At 43.0% G+C, this 15,478-nt stretch overlaps 1 protein-coding gene across 2 annotated transcripts in view; it reads right to left on the reverse strand.

Annotated features, from left to right (window-relative positions):
* Positions 1-15,478, reverse strand: part of ARFGEF3 (ARFGEF family member 3) — a 150,041-nt gene that overhangs the window by 31,055 nt on the left and 103,508 nt on the right. For both annotated transcript variants that reach the window (XM_019732728.3, XM_019732729.3), the window contains 8 exons: positions 13,802-13,909; positions 13,262-13,477; positions 12,992-13,102; positions 11,173-11,323; positions 9,042-9,362; positions 6,906-7,039; positions 3,739-3,884; positions 1,972-2,151 (listed from right to left, as the gene is read on the reverse strand). In XM_019732728.3, coding sequence (XP_019588287.3) covers positions 1,972-2,151; positions 3,739-3,884; positions 6,906-7,039; positions 9,042-9,362; positions 11,173-11,323; positions 12,992-13,102; positions 13,262-13,477; positions 13,802-13,909 — 1,367 coding nt within the window. The remainder of the gene's footprint in view (positions 1-1,971; positions 2,152-3,738; positions 3,885-6,905; positions 7,040-9,041; positions 9,363-11,172; positions 11,324-12,991; positions 13,103-13,261; positions 13,478-13,801; positions 13,910-15,478) is intronic.

A 15,478-nucleotide genomic window follows, 5' to 3' on the forward strand; every position in this document is an offset into this window, starting at 1 on the left:
GTGCAGTCTTCAGCAAGAAGGCCACAGACTCCCACTGTTCTTTACCAAAATTCTGGCAAGAACTATTTTTAGTCATAAATGCTACTCAATTTCTTGTCTGCCCTTGGTCAATTTCCAGAGCCCTGAAATAGTTGCTTTTGACAATTTGGTCCTGTTTTATACTCAATTCTTATGAGGAAGATTCACTTAACTTCTTCATGCCACCATAGCCAAAAACCCCTTTACCCTAAATCTTTCTGAACACATTTAAGCACAGTTATTTTAAAGCCTGTCTCTGATAACTTTGATATTGAGACTCTGGCAGGATGTGTGTGTGTGTGTGTGTGTGTGTGTGTGTGTCTATTTTTATTGCTTTTTTTCAATTTCTATTTCCTAATGAGCCTGATTATTTTTGATTGAATGTAGACATTGTAACTGCAAATAAGAACTAATTTGAAGCTTGGGATGATGTCATTTTCTATACCATCAAATTAGGGATTGGGATTATTTGAAGTTGGATATTATTTTCTGTTAGGACTAGTCTATGTAAGGTTCACCCTTCCTCTGAGGATGTCCTATGCTCTTCATGATTTTGACTTAAGTTGTCAAGAAGTTACCAGATTGGCAGGCCCCAGACTCTAATTTTTCTTATTTTCTTAGTCTTTTGGGTTCCTCTTCTGAAATTAGTAGATTCCATTTTAGGAAAAATAGTCCCAGGTAGCAGGCACAGCATCTGGTTGTTCTTTACCTCCGAGACCATGGCCTCAAAGTTATCCACTTTTTAGTAGTATTTTCATGCCTTCTAGCAATTAAAAACATTTGTTTTAATCTAACTTTTTTCAAGCTTTTCCCTGTGGGAAGCTGATCTAAACTACTTAGTTCACTATTATTGGAATCCCCCAACCTAGACTTCAGGTATTAAGTCATATTTTCATTCTTTTCTCTTGTTTCATTAAAAGTTGTTATTTGACATTTTGCATGAAAAATACCAATATTTCAATTATTTCTAGGTCTGATTTTGCTGTCTTGTTGTTTCAGCATCTCCCTCTGACTATTGCCTCATTTCCCTATGTGTTTTGTGACATGTTTTTAAACACTGTGAACTCACATATCTTGGAACTTTATCAGATATTTTTGTGGACTGAGTTGAAATGAGTTCCTCCAGAGTGAATTTTATTGCTTCTTTAGGTGCCTGTGTAAAGTTTCGCAGACTACCAAGGTGGTGCGATTTCATCCACTGACCCCATTGAAGGGCTGTAATTTTAATCCTGGAGAATTACTTTTTATCTCTACTAAGAGCCAACGTTAGAAACAGGCTGATAGTATCCTCAGGGAGAAGTGGTACTTGGGTTCATTTCTAATTCAATCTTGGCCTGAATACACACCAGTTTTATAAAGTTTGTACTGAGATTTGTCTTCTGTTCTTGTGGCTTGAACAATGTGATAGTGGAACTCAACTTCACCTGATGACAAATTCTCTCACAGCAAAAAAAAAATAAAAAATAAAAAAAATGTCTTAGAGCTCTGCTTACTTCTCTGGCTTCCCATTGTTCCTTAGTTTTTGGCATCTTAGTATTCCTTACTTTCTTGCCAGAGTGTCAATATATTTTAAAGGAATTTTAAAATCTTTAACTCTTTTAGTAGATTTCAGAGAGAAGATCTGTGTTCCTAGACCATTGTCATGCTACTTATGAAGTCTCCAGTTAGTTTCTTTACCATTTGTCTCCCAGTGGAGGGTCTGATGGTGGTTCAGAGTATAGGCTGGGCACAAGAGTACAGACAAATATAGCCGGATTGCCTAGGCTCAAATCCCAGTTACACCAAGCACTGATCAAGTACCTTTAGCTAAACGGCTTAACCTTCTTTGCCATGGATTCCGCACAGTATTATTGTGCAGGTGAAATATGCAAAGGTCCTAGGACAATGCCTGACAGGGCATTCAGTAAGAGCTTGCGCTGATAAAGCAGATGCTGATTATTGTGACACACTGACCTGGTCTTGGACGTCCTCATCACACAACTCCAGTTGCATAATGCGCTCAAACGGTCGGAAGAGTGCTTCATTAAAGTGAAAGTGTGGTGGCTCATTCCAGTCGGTGAGAACCTCTGTCAGTATATCATGGATGAAGGAAACAGCTTTCTGAGACACGTGTCTTTCCTTATGGCAGGCAGCCTGCAAAATTCATGAGAGTAGAACACCATCAGGACTTCAGGCAAGTAAGAATCTGGTTTCTGAAGGTTTTCCTAACCCACCTTACCATAGGGAAGTGGAAGCAGCAATTCTGTTAAAGTGAAAAATGTCAAGGGATGTGTATTGATGAACAGCACACTAAACTGCATTTTACATAATTTAACCAAGTGATCAGACCCAACTCTAATTTCACTTGAATGTTTCAAAAAATAAAGTGTTTCTAGCAATTTCTTTCTTTCTTTCTTTTTGTTTTTTCCCCTATAACATGACAGTTTTCTCAAGTAGTATAGAACATGCTGGCTACAAAGATACCAGAACTGCCCACGGTCTCATTCTTAGCTGTGGTCCAAACAGATAAAGATCAGAAGAGTCATTTGTTTCTTAATGAGGTGGGCCAATTGCACCAATAAAGCTTTAATTGGTTCACTGGTCCTCGTATCCATGCCCTCTAGTTGTCTTCTCCCACCCTGACCCTGGGCTTGGATGTGTGACTTGCTCTGGAGAATAGCAAATATTATACAAGCAGAAAATTCGAAAAGTTGTTAAGGTTTGGAGTTGTTCTTGCTTTCTTTTGGAACTCTAAGAATGACATGTGAATGAGCCAGGGCTAGTCTGCTGGAGGATGAGAGCCCATCTGTCCAGCTTTCCCAGTCAAGGCCGTTATGAACCAGCCGGCCCCAGTCTTTGCAGAAGCTGACTACAGGTAACATGTAAGGCCAGGTGAGATCAGCGAAGCCTGGCTCAGACCAGAAGAACTGCCCATCTGGGCCCAGCTCACATTTCTGACCCAGGGAATCAAGAGTTAAATAAATGGTTGTGGTTTTAAGTCACGAGGTTTTGGGGCTGGTTTATTGCAGTGTAATAATAACTTGCATACTATTTCTCCATAACTAAGTTATTATTTTCTACCCTTTTTCTTACTAGAATGGGCTCAGGTTAGTGAATTAAGGTCCAAAAAAAAATGCTTAATGATATATCTCTACCAGATAAGCATTAAAGGGCTATTAAGGATAGTAATCACTGCAAAACAGGGTGATACTTTCCCCAACAACTTAGAAGTAGCCAGTCATCAAGAACTGAGATGCTGAGATGGAGAGTTACCATATAATTTCTCATACAAACTGCTTTCCTTTGGAGGGTGAAAGGGGTCTTAGTATTAATTTTGTTGGGAAAACCAGGACACACGATTCTCTTACCTGGAAATATACTGCCTAGAGTATATTTAGCTATTAGAAAAGAGAGACTGGAAGGAACAAAAGACATTGTTATATTTAAGTATAAAATGAGGCTCCAGATTCAGGTTGATACGAGATCAGAAAGAATCTAAAACTGGCTGTGTAAGGCACCTCGTGAAATTGTAAAGAAAGGGTCAGAGGGTGGCACTGCCCTTTGGGGTGATTCTTTAGATGCCATGAGGTATAATCAGAGAACAATGATGCTGGTGAGCCGGTGATGGGCACATTCTCATTGCACTGTGGCCACAGTGCTCTTTGTCCCCACAAAGACTGGAGACCCTGTGCGGGCTCTGCTACAGGAGGTCCCTGAGCTTCCCACTTTCCAGGGGCTCACCTCCACCAGGTGCGGGGCCACGAGGCTCCAGCAGCGCATCACGTGGAGCAGGGGCCGCGACTTGCTCCGTACGATCCTCAGCATGGCATCCCCCAGCCGGAACAGGTGGAGGGCGCTTTTACGGTCATGGGTGGATTTAACTTCTCCTACAAGAAGGGAAGACCATGAAAGCCATAATGACCCAACTCAGAAAGAGTTTGACCAGTTCAAGCACAGAGAAAGGATGAAAATCAAAGAACTATCCTCGGACCAGCAGGATATTTGGTGTATGCTAAGCAAGAAAGGAGAGGTGCCTGCATTCAGGAGCAACTCAATGGTTCACTCAACAAGGCCTGAGCCCAGCTCTCCTGCTCACCACATCCCCAGTGCCTGCCGGGACGACTGTGAACAATCCTTGTTCATAAGAAGGAATGATGTAGTGGTTAAGTAGGAGGCCTGGGAGTCAGGCTGCTGGGCTCAAACCCTGGTTCCACCATTTAGTAGTAGTTGGCTTACGTTGGACCACAGATTTACCTCGCTAATCCAGATTCTCATTGTAAAAGTGGGGATAGTAGAACTTATTTCTTTTTCTTTTAGTTGGTTCAGGTGTACAAAACAATGCAACAGTTAGACATTTCACCCCTCACAAAGTGACAACCCTCTTCCCCCAATCTATTGCCCCTCTGACATCATATATATCTATTTCAATTCCAGTGACTCTATTCCCTATGCTGTACTCCATATCCTGTGACTATAAATATATATATTATAGTTGACATACAATATTATTTAGCTTCAGGTGTACAGTGCAGTGGTCAAGCATTTACACCATCGATGAAGTGGTCTCCCTAATAAGATATGTGTTCATCTGACACCCTACAAAATCTTTACATTATTGATTATATTCCCCAAACTGTCTTTCATATCCCCTTGTTAGTACTGTAGTTACCATTTATGCTAATCCCTTCCCCTTCTTCCTCATCCCCACTCCCCTCCCTTCTAACAACCATCAGTTTTTCCTCTGTATCTCTGCAACTATTTCTGTTTACTTTGCCAATTTTTTCAATTCTTTAGATTCCACATATAAGTGAGATCATATGATATTTGTCTTTCTCCAACTAACTTATTTCACTTAGCATAATGTTCTCTAGGTCCATCCATATCCTAGCAAATGGTAAGATTTCATTCTTCTTTATAGCTGAGTAATACTCCATTGTATAAATGTATCACAGTTTCTTAATCCAGTCGCCTACCGATGGGCATTTCAGTTGTTTCCACATTTTGGCTATCGTAAATAGCGCTGCAATAAACATAGCGGTACATATATTTTTTTCTAATTAGTGTCTTGGATTTCTCTGGATAGATACCTAAGAGTGAAATTGCTGGGTGATAGGGTAGCTCCATTTCCAGTTTTTTGAGATACCTACACACTGATTTTCATAGTGGCTGCACCAAGGACCTATCTCTTAAAGTTACTGAAGGATTCAATGTAATACTCACAAAGGGCTTAACAGAGACACACACTACCTGACCCACACTCTTAGCTGTTGTCACGACTATTGTTACTGCCTCCTTCGCAGCCATTATCCCCTCTGTCAATCCTTAGTGGCACCTTTGAATCCCCTGCCAAACCAGTCAAGCCCCTTTGCTACCCAATAACAAGCTGTATAACTTGCTCTGTTTGCTTCAGTGTGGTCCTTGCCTGCTCTGATCTCTTACTACTTCTTTGCCACTGCCACGTTAGTCTTCCTTGCCACCTTCCTGCTCATGTCCTGTTGCTTCTCCTTTACTGCCTACAAAAGGCTGACCATTGTCAGGCTCTTCCAGCCCAAATGCTTTCTTAGTCTTTCCATAGCAAATAAACTTCAAAATAACAGCAATAATAATCACTGACATTTACTGAATGTTTACTCTGCCTGAGACATTGAGTTGGTTCTTTGCATCTTTAACCATTTTAATTTTTAAAGCACATCTTAAGAAGTAAACGTAATTATTGCCATTTTACAGATTAGAAAATTGAATGCTGGAAAGATAAACTGACTTGCCTAAGACGATGCAATGCAGCTAGTAAGTGGTGAAGGCAGCATTTTGACTCATGTCTGACTGCTTTCAAAGCCAATTTCCTCCTCCTGAGCCTGCTGCCTCTTCCTGACCCTCCTTATTACCTTTTTCTTTTATGGATTAGGTGCATTTTATTGGTTTTCTTAACGCATTGATTTTTGCAAGCTCAGAGTCTGCTGATTTCTCCAATGCAAAAGACTTTGAAGGTTGCCTCTGGGCTCAGAGGTGCTCTGGAAGTCTGATGGGTCTGGAAGGCTGGCTTTATGCAGCTAAGGTTTTTAATGTCTATTAAAAACTGGTGGGGGAAAAGACAGTGATTCTCAAATTGGAACCTGCAGGAAGGATCAAAAGTCCAAATATATTACACTTAGAACTTCAGATCCTTACATATGGAAGGGACTTCAGAGCTTGGGCAGTCCAACCTGCCACCACAGGACGTCCCCAGCACGTGGCTCTGCAGCTGCCTGACTCATCAGGACAATGTACTCACTGTTTCAGCATCACAAGCCCAGCTGTCGATGGACAGTTGTATTTGTGAGCAGCCTGCCACCCACTTGGGACCGTTGGATACTTCATTGCAACTATTCCCCCTTCCACAGGCTGGCCTTCCAAAGGGCCTTCTCCTGGCCTCACCCACGAGCACAATGATATTGACCCATGATAGGAGAACGCTTCAAGTGCCCTTTCTCTAGGATGAGGCTTCTGTTGATCCTTCCGTTTTTCTCATCCATCAGTTCCTTTCGGAATCAGTAGCTGCTTCTGCAAGTTGACTGGACTGAGCTGAGGGGTGTGCTTTGTGATACGGAGAAGGGTTACCACCCTCAGGAGAAGTTATCTGCACCCTGAGTAGCCACATCATTTCTATATTACAAGCATAAAACTTAGCTCCAGCCATAATACCTGTAAGAGTGGCAGCTGCAGCATTTCCATTCACAAAGATAACATCCCTCAGCCCACCCACGCACACATCATGCCTCACAACTAGATGACAAATTTGCACTTGAACTTAGCCAGGGTGACCAAGTGCGAAGGGAATGCAGATTTAAGTCTTCAGGCAGCCAAGTGGTATCAGGGGTGTAGGCTGTTTCCTGCTAACCTCCTGGCAGTTTCTTCAGGGAAGGAATTACCTGGCATTGCCAGAGAATAATCCACTGTGTCCGTAACAGAATGGAAAAGCTGGGACTGTGATGCTTTCTTCAGCTGATAAAGGAAACCTCCCAAAGCCATTAGGTTCAACTTATCCGTAGCATCTTCAAAGAGCCTGGATGAAATAAAAAGATTTGTTACTTGGAAACAATTCAGCAAAGTCTTTATGGCAGAATGAGTACAGTACTTTTGTTAGATGTGATTAGTGGACATGTTGTGTGAACACTGTGAAGAAATGTACGGCATCATTAGATCTATTATTACTGTGCACAAGTAGGCTCTAACTCCGAGGGCTTAATCTGAAGGGCACAGGCCCTATTAAAAAAAAAAAGAAATCTTTGTATTTCCAGGGCCTAGCTCAGCCATAGTAGGAACTCATAAAATGTTCGGCAAGAAGTTGAAAGATGGCAAAGCATCACTCCCAGAAACTGAATAACTGGGAATGGAATCCTTAGAATGGGCTTCGAGCTCATAAGCTACATTAAAGAAAAACCCAGTAAGTTAATTAAGGCTTTTGTTGGGCTACAATTGATGGAGCTAATGCTAGGTGTGGCTCTGAGGATACAAAAGCAGAGTAAACCCCAACCTGTAAGACCCCTGAGGATGGGGACTGGCCTTCTTATCTCCTCTAACTCATATACCGGGAGCCCAAGACATGGTGAAAGCTCCAGTAGCTACTGGAATATTGAATATTCCTTAACATTATGGACCTTGCAGGTTCTTTTATTTTCAACTCAGCTGGGCACAGACATTTTCAGTAGAAGTTAGGGAGAAGGAGGTGAGCAGACGTAGTAGGGCTTACAGGAGAATCACAGGTTCACTGGAATTTGGAATATTGTGATCAAATACCGATTTAAGTGGCCACGTGAGGAACGAGGTGAGCCGGCCTCCCACTGCATTTGGGTCATCCAATGCCTGCCCTCCGAACCTGTGGTGACAACAGAAGGGCAAGCAGCCCCCTGGAGTGCCTGCCACATGCTGGGTAAAGGAGAATGTCCCTCCTTTAAAATGAATAACAAGTCCCTTTTGAAGGGTAATGTGAGACACATAAGATGGGAACCAGTGAATTAACCCTTCACCAATTTTTATAACGAACACATTTTTCTTGCTGTTTTGTAATGACAAGTTTAGCACCGTTTGGGGTCTGGATCCCATGAACCATTTCTTGTCCCTCTTTCCTAGTGAGAAAATAGTGGTGAATATTACATCCCACCTCACGTCTGTATCCAGATTCCAAAACACTTTCTCAGCCATGCTGCTAGATAAATAGGAGAAGGGAATCTTGTACTGAGTCAGTACATGTACATGTTGTACTGGATTAGTAGATGAAGAAAGTTTCTGTGCAACATTTTATTATACACATGACCTTGCAGTGGTTGGTGTCAAAGCCAGGAAAGAACCCGGGTCTTCTGAGCCCCAGCCAGGGAGAGGGCTTCCCACTTCTCCATCCCTTTGCTGTCTGTCCTCTCCACACAAACTTCCCTGGGCCTGTGCTGCATAGCCTGGGAAACAATGGTCAAGTGTGGAGAGTGAAGTGAGGTGGGGACATGGGACTGGTGACAATAGCACTTTCAACATCAAGAAGTGTCACCAAACAGTTGGAGTTATTATTGATTTCCCCCTCTTACCTCTTAGCATAGTTGTTGGGCATCACTCAATAATATATCACACTCTTGGGTGTGGGATTTAAAACTATTAATTATCCTAAAAGAGTGGATTTTTACTATGTGCCAAGCTCTGGCCTAAGTGCTTCAAGTGTACTCATTAATCTAACTTCACCGCTACCCAGAGAGAGAGCTACTTCATGACCTGATATTGCAATGAAGACATCAGGGCCCAGGGAGGTGCAGTCGCCTGAGTCGTGGAGTAAGGGCGGCCTGCCGCCAGAGCCTCCAGTCTAATCATTAGACAGCAGTTCGTCCTAAGTGTGGGGTGTGGCAGGAGACAGAAGTCTGTTGGAAAATCATTAAAAGAGGTTTAAATGGTGGGGTAACAAATCAAGTTGTCCTGAGAACAACTGGAGACCAGAAGAAGTGGGTGTGGTGTTGCCAACAGGCGATGGGTGCTCCATGGTGAGCAGCCCTTCTGGGGTGTGGTGAGGATAGGTGGACACACACCTGTCGGCCTGGGTGGAGAGTGTGAGCACGGCCTTGGCGGCACTGCTCCCCGTCATGAGGCTGCCCCCGCGGAAGTCGGAGGCCCGGCCTCGGCTGCCTTCCCGGACCAGTTCTTGGATGGAGAGGGGCTGGATGACTGGGGTTGCGCTCAGGGAGCTCTCCTGCTCCAGGCTCTGCTCCTGGGGCGAGCCCTCACACTCTACGTCCCCAAGGAGCCCAGCACCTCCGGATGCCTTCTGGGGCTGGCTGATGGTCAAGGGGGGCTGAGAGGTGCCATCGCTGAAGTGGGTGTGCTCCAATGTGCCCACGTACTCACATACCCTAGAGAGAATCACAGACAAGCAGCCATTAAAAGCTGTAACTCAGCCACACCAACTCTGTAAGTCCCACAGTAACATCGAAATTCATCCAGTTGTATAGTTCTCCCAAATGTTTCTCCTTCCTCTGATGACAGCACTCTCTGTCTCCCTCTCCCTCTCCAACCGCTCTCCCCTCTCACTACACTTTATTTTTGAGTGGGACCAGACATTCTGGAAGTGGGGGTAAGGATTCCTCAAATTTTCCTGCCTTGTACTGGGAGAAAGGTGGGTAACAAAGCTCTGTTCATCCTGTTCTGTGCTGTCTAGCCAACTGGCTTTTCTGGACTTGGGCTGTTTGAGTTTTCTCAAGAGAAAACTCTCTACTACTCTGATTAGGACTCAGGAAAGACTTCCTTACTTTGGGATCCCAGAATGAGTGACACATGGCAGACAGGCCCTGTGGCCACAATGGATCCTCTCTCAGGGGTTCTCCCAGCCATGTCCCGCTTGGTCCCGAGAGCCCCATATAACCAGTGCTGGGGTGGGAGGTGGGCTGCTCCCTTAATCATGGCAAACACAGAGCAGAGTCACAACATATGGTACAACTGCCAACTTCCACATTGTTTGTTCCCAATAGAACCTGGGACTAAGATGGTTTATAAGAGGCCACAAGTCCCAGAATAAGTCCAGTTACTAGTAAAGACTGTCCTGGATAATCCACTCTGATATTCTACAATCAGACAATTGATTGGTTTCATATAAATTGCTTTGGAGTGATTTAGGTCTTTTTCTTTTTCCTTTTTTGCTTGTGAGAGCAATGAAGAGGGCACCAGTCAGCATTGTGCTCCAGGCTGTTTCTTCCTGGCTCCTTCTCATGTCCCTCTCAAGATGGGTTTTCACCCCTCGAATGATCTGAATGCTTCTCTCTTTGAAAGTCGACAAGCACTAAATGCTGTATTTGCTTTTAGAATATTGAACTGGACCCAGAGCTGGCCAGTGCCCTGCATGAGACTTGGGTGCCTGAGACCTGCTGTGGCACATCAGCCTGCTCCTGACTGCCCCCTGCTGCTCTGTGGGATCAGCTTGGTGAAAGGTGGCCAGCAGGCATGCGCCGAAGAGAGGTTAAAAGTAGTCCAGCACTCGACCTGTGCCTGCATTCGGTCGGCAGTGCTCCTTCCACGGTCCCAGGTCGGCCTGCGTGCTGATGCCTGGGGAGGCCTGCTTTTCATTTTAGTCGTAAGAGGACGCAGAGCTCTCTCTGTTTTCATTTTATACGTCCTGTGAACTGTGTAACCGATTGGGGGGTTCTTTTCATTTTTATGCTATAAAAGCTTAGAGCCAAATTTTGGTTGTCACAATGACTACTCTATTTTTTCTTTGTCTAGGCATCTTGTTCTTTATGTGTCCAAGTAAGCTATCCGAAATTCTTCTTTAAATGAAGAGGGCATTAATGAACATACAGCAATATTATATGCTGCCATAAGCCTTCAGATCTGCATAGTAGTCACTTAACTCACATGGTTTTCACCATCCGCTATGTAAGAAACTGGTTTTTCTTCCTTTGAGTACCACATCTGCCTCTCCTAGATAATGTCAATAATCTATTCGTAATTTCCTAAATCAAATTCGGTCACTCTGTTCTCTGAAACATAGTTCAGCTGGGCTCCTATTCCCTCTTCTTTTTTTAGTCTATCATTGGGGGTTCATCCAAACTCTGTGAATTATCATCATCTATTTAAGTGCTGGCAGACCCTGGAATCTACCCCTTCCACCATGCCCAGGCTCCCAGGATAGGGTGGTTGCCATGTGGGGGTGAGGCTCCCATAATGCACCTGAACACATGTGGCCAGCAGTCTGGGTTGTGGCTCCCCATCTCCAGGCCCACACTGAGGATGGCATCCATGCACAAGACGTGGGCTGTGTGCAGCCACACCCCCTGTAGCTTCCCGATCTGCTCCAGTTTCTGCTCCACTTTTAGTTTCACTGTACCAGAAAGACAGTCATTAAAATAACAGTCTGAATGAGGGAGACAGAAAGGAAGAGAGAGAAAAGAGGAAAAGGGAAGAAAGTGCAATCATGCAAGAGCAAAGGGTCTTGCAGACATCACTGGCAGCAAGTTCCTCAATGGCAGGTCCCTGTGGTTCATCATGCAAACTCCCCAGACAATGGTTATTCCAGCTTGTTGCTGCTGAAGTTGGATGGGACCTGAGCTATAGGTGGAGTTCCTCCAGGCCCACCCCCGAGTTCTGGGTCAGGCAGAGCAGTGAGGATGGGCTTCATGTGCTGATGCCAGCTAAAGCCATCTGTGCCCAGATCCCTCCCAGATCCTGTCCCTGTGCACTCAAAATGATAGTATCTCAAAATGATAGAATGCCTGATGTTTTACAAGTTCTCGCTGAGATTTATTTAATGTTATGCATTCACCTAAAACAACATATGCATTTCACTCTGAGTGTCATGACGACTGCTTTATGACCGAAAATTACCGTATCATGTCACTCCCTGTGTTTAACTTTATATTTATGATTCTCAAATAAATTTTTATTGTAGATGACCAATGAGAAAGAGTGCAGAAGGTGACTTAAGATGTCAAGTATGCAAAACGCCAAGGCAAGGCCAAATGACAACATGCTCTGTAAATAAAGGTGTCAAGTGAATGGGAGATGGTCCGGTGGGACAACTGAGGGATGGTGCAGAACCCAGAAATACAGCACGCTCACTTCAGAGGAAGCTGAACTGTATTCCTGCTGTAAAGGGCAAATTGACTTTTAGCAAATTACCATGTGTCTCAGGGATGTGACACTGATTTTCTTTTTTATTGGTATATAATTTGAATATTAGTTTTGGTTTTATAATTTTAAAAGAACTTTAAATGTAAGGATTTTTATATAATTTATGGTTGTGCATATTAAGTCAAATTGTGATAGTTTTATTGCAGTTAACACTGGGATCTGTGAAGGCTACTCTGCTTCCAAATGGGTCTCTGTATATTACTCAAGTTTGAGGAACAGTGGCTTAACCTGTTTTTCTCAGTTTTCTAAAAATGTGCCAATGGTTTCTGCAACTAGCTATTTTATATACCTGATACATAGTATTGGTATAAATTGTACCAAGCTTCCAATTTTTCCTTCTGTTTGCTGCCTACCATTTACCTTTCATTGCAATTAGGAAGGCTGCTCTCTTTCCTTATACTTAATCATCCACTTCATTGACTAACTGATTTTAACAAGTTAAACACTTAACCCTTTCCTAAGTTCAGAAAAGTTCTCAGGAAAGAGAACCCTTTCCTGAGTTCTCTGGTAAGAGCAAAGTCTCTGTGAGCCTCCTCTCAGGGATTTCCTCCATCTGGTTCATTTTCTTTTTCAGAAAACTGCCCTCCCCCCCCCCAATGAAACCTGAAGGGTCCTCAACTGTGCACACTGTGACGTGTCAAACCCAGAGGCCACATGATGATAGAGGTGTGACCAGCTCAGCCAGGTGGATCTCAGGTAAAACAGTCCCAAGCCTATCACCCCGTAGGATCTCGTGATCAGTGACAGACATGTGCTGTGTATCCCACATGGAATGGAGACAAGTGTTTGCTCCTGCTTGTGCAGGTGTGTGCACACTGCATATAAGACACCAGGTGGAGTCTGGCCCTTCAGCTGTTACCTTGTGCTATGGCATCACCGGGTTCTTGGACTTCCTTGTCCTCTTTTTCTTCCTGGACACAGGAGGCAGCGGCCATTTGAGCAAGGGCCGAGGCGCAGTTAGCCGCGACTCCTTTAGGGGAAACAAACAGTTACCCCTTCAGTGAGTCTCTAACCATTCACCAGGAAGAGCCCCTTCTAAAACACTTGTTTCCCACTAGGGCCATTCCCGATGTGTTTCATTGGGGACATCCCTCAGGCCACGGGTCATAAATTCTACTCCTGCCGGTACCTAGACCACAGCTCAGCCGCGCTGCTTTGCGCAGCCCATCGAGGCTCATGCAGATGGCATCCCGTTCTTTTTGGTTCTGCTCTTTGATGCCTTCAGCTCCCAGAATGAAGGCCAGGCCTTTGGAGCTCCCTGCCATTCGGCCCGTCAGCGGGGTTGATAAGGTATCGATCAAGTTCTTCCAGCAGCCAACCAGAATATAGCGAGCAAATGCCACACCTAGAATATGAAGGAGACTGAGTCATTTCCAGGGAAAAAAACAACCTGGCAATGAATGGCATGGGATTCTTTAACCATCAAATTAGCAATACTGAGTTGTATGCACTTCTAGTACGGGAAATACAATTTAACGGATTTCACTTTATGCTTTTAAATAATAAATGTTGCATCATCAGCTGAATGATGCTAAGTAACTTCCGTCAGGCCCTTCTTGTGTAAAGACAAAACCTTAATTCATTTATGTCAGCACCAAAACTACCCGTAAAGGTTTAACTGCTAGTACCAAATGCGATGCATGTATATTCATAAGCTCAAGACTCTTACCTGACACTGTGGAGTCATCAATTCTCCTACCCTGGGTGAAAGGAGACTCTGTAGAAGCAGAGGCCATCAGCTGCCCCCCAATTGCACTGCTCTCCAAGCCATCGATATCTGTCAAGAAAAAAAGAACAAGATTTTTCTTGATTAGAAGAATCCATCCAAAACAAACGGCCACCACAATGTTCATTTTTTCCCTGACAAATATCCATTGAAGCTATTATGTAACAAGTATGTAGCAACCTTTTTTAGAATATTAAAATTTTTGTGTTATTCATTGAGTCCAGTGTTTGTTTGTTTTTGTTTGTTGTTTTTTTAGTTTTTTTATTGCTAGAGCATTCTTCTCTTAGGTTATATATTTTTTATTTGAAAAAAATAAAGATAGACTCTACTATCTCTGTTGTTAGAAAATCTATTGTTTTAGAATATTATGATATTTGAATACTCCTTTCATTCAAAACAGTGGCATTATTCCCAAATTTTATATGTACAAGATACCTTAACATGGATTTGTCTTTCAGAGCTTCCTCATAAGAATTAAGCAGAGAATAAGCCTCTTTGGTCAGATAATCATATAACCTGGTTCCAAAGTACAACAGTAATACCTTAATAATAATACTTTACAATTTTCAAAGTGTTTTTACGTAACATTTATTTTTTCATTAGATCTTCCCAACAACTCCAAGTAGATAGGCAGACTAAGAATTATTATTCCTATTTCACAGAGGAGGAAATAAATACTCAAAGTAGGTAAATGCCCAAGGATATCAGGCTGGTAACAGAAGGACTTAGACTCAGTAGTCATGTCTTCTGACTCCCATTCATGCCTCTTTCCATGACACCAAACTCTAGCTCAGTCCAGGATCCCAATTTACCATGTTTAAATTTTGGTTCATCTACAAAATTAGCTCAACAAACCACTCCCTAACATGCTGGCAAGAAGAGATTGGCTCGAGGTTGAGAATACTAGGCTTCAGCTTTGGCTCTGAATTCAGTAGCCTTGTAGCCTTGAGTCAGGCACTCCATTATCTGGGCCCCAAATTTCTCAGCATAAAGGAAGTAACCATTGGAGAAGTGACCATGGAGTTAAATCATCTGAATTTGAATGCAACTAACATAGCTCAATGCAACATAGAGAGGGAAGGGGAAAAGAGGGCAGCATAAGTTTATTCTTTGACTTTAGAATTTCACTCCAATAGGATGAGACTTCTTTGCATGGTTTTTGAAAATTATTTGATTATACTTTTTATTCTTACAGTAACTCCAAGAAGCCTAGCGACTTCTGGCAACACATTTCTTTGAAAGTTGCTAACAGGGTAGATCTCAAAAGTTCTCATCACAAGAAAAATAATGTAACTACGTGAGGTGATTAATGTTAACTAAAATGACTGTGGTGATCATTTTGCAATATACATGTATATCGAATCATTATGTTGTGCAGCTTGGGTGAATAAAATGTCATATGTCAATTATAGCTCAATAAAACTGGTGGGAGGAGGAGCAGGGAGAAATCCATATGGCGACTCAAGTGGGAACAGACCAGTATCACTGAAATTAATTTGACTTATGGTAAAGTGGTCTAATGACTTTCACCAGAAATTGCCCATTTATCAAAGTTATATTGTTGCCAACATGCTAGGTAAAGGACTGATGAATTCAAGTAATGCAAAGGTTATGTAAGCA

This window comes from Rhinolophus sinicus, chromosome 2 (genome assembly GCF_057876585.1).
Source record: "Rhinolophus sinicus isolate RSI-liver-muscle chromosome 2, RSI-T2T, whole genome shotgun sequence".
Lineage (NCBI taxonomy): Eukaryota > Metazoa > Chordata > Mammalia > Chiroptera > Rhinolophidae > Rhinolophus > Rhinolophus sinicus.